The sequence below is a fragment of the Buceros rhinoceros genome, unplaced genomic scaffold (assembly GCF_000710305.1).
Source record: "Buceros rhinoceros silvestris isolate BGI_N320 unplaced genomic scaffold, ASM71030v1 scaffold6997, whole genome shotgun sequence".
NCBI lineage: Eukaryota > Metazoa > Chordata > Aves > Bucerotiformes > Bucerotidae > Buceros > Buceros rhinoceros.
Window position 1 is genome coordinate 24,550 of NW_010420416.1, and position 1,228 is coordinate 25,777.

The 1,228-nt window shown below is 39.9% G+C and overlaps 1 protein-coding gene across 1 annotated transcript in view; it reads left to right on the plus strand.

The window, feature by feature from the left end:
* Nucleotides 1-142: 142 nt before the first annotated feature.
* LOC104496221 (BDNF/NT-3 growth factors receptor) overlaps nt 143-1,228 on the plus strand; it is a gene marked incomplete at its 3' end in the record, with an annotated part of 49,492 nt that continues 48,406 nt past the window's right edge. Inside the window, exon 1 of the mRNA XM_010139304.1 lies at nt 143-164. Coding sequence (XP_010137606.1) covers nt 143-164 — 22 coding nt within the window. The remainder of the gene's footprint in view (nt 165-1,228) is intronic.

Below are 1,228 nucleotides of genomic sequence, written 5' to 3' on the forward strand. Positions count from 1 at the left end.
GGGGTCATCTCATTTCTGTGTTTTCTATCACAGAGGAGGATTAACCCTGTAATACTTGTTTCACAACTGACTCTGGCAGGGACTATTGAGATGTCTTTACAGAGGCTAAGACTAATAGCTGTTTTCTGGGGAGCTGGCAGGGATGGCGATACAAGAGAAGAAGGGTAGGTTGGAAGGTGGGGAGAGGCAGGAAACGCTGTTGCTCCACCCAGCTGAACTCCTCAGAAAACATAGGAGCACCTTGCCTTGAGCTTTCCCTCATTAAAAGCACCATCAGCTGCAAAGACCACCATTTCAATATACACTAGATTTGCAGAAGAATCTGACTGACTTACGTTGAACAGCTCTACCAAGTGAAGTAGGACTAAACTGGATTCTCTTTGGGAAACTTATTCAGCCAGCTTTGAATTTTTTTCCCAGTGTTCTATTTATGCCTTTTAATTCAATTCCCATTTTCAGCATACAGCATTTTAAGAGACCAATAATATAAAATAATGTTTCTATAATTGCATTACTTTCTATTATGCTGGGCTCCCTTACCCACTCTAACAGAATTTCATAAACATGTTTTGATATCACAGTTGCATACAGTGTTGAACTTAGAACTGCGAAGGAATATTCAAAGTAAAGCTTACAGCACCTTAGACAGAAAAAAATATGGCAAGCTGTGATTGATGAGTTGTCTTCCAGAGGGAGTGAAAGATGAGATAGCTATTCAAGAGTTAAGCAAAAAAGATGTCTGTTCTGGTAAGAAAGTTGGATCTTGGCTTGATAACAGGAAAAAAAAATTAATACCTGCTCTTGCTAAAGCGTAAGACTTATCTTTTAATCAAGCAGAAAATTACTTAGGATCTACAGCAAATATGGGGGTCTTCTGGGAAAATAAATCTTGTGTGATTGCTTTTCCAGAACTAGATGTTTCACTAGTGGAAAAAATATACCCCTCCCAAATGGAAGAAGAGATAATATTGGGTACAGCCTCAAAATTCAGTAGAGGTGGTGCTGACTGATGTGACATGCACTCACTGTGCTGTTTTTGACTTGATGGTGTGCTATTACCATGTCCCAGCACAGATTGGTCCTATTCCCAGGCGGAGTAAGAAGAGCCAATGCTAGTGCAAGGTTAGTTGAAAAATCTTCCTAGTGGTCAGCATTATTTTTCATGGAAGGAGCCATGGTTATTAAGGCATCACAACACAAAATCACCTCTGTAGAAGATCCTCTTTCC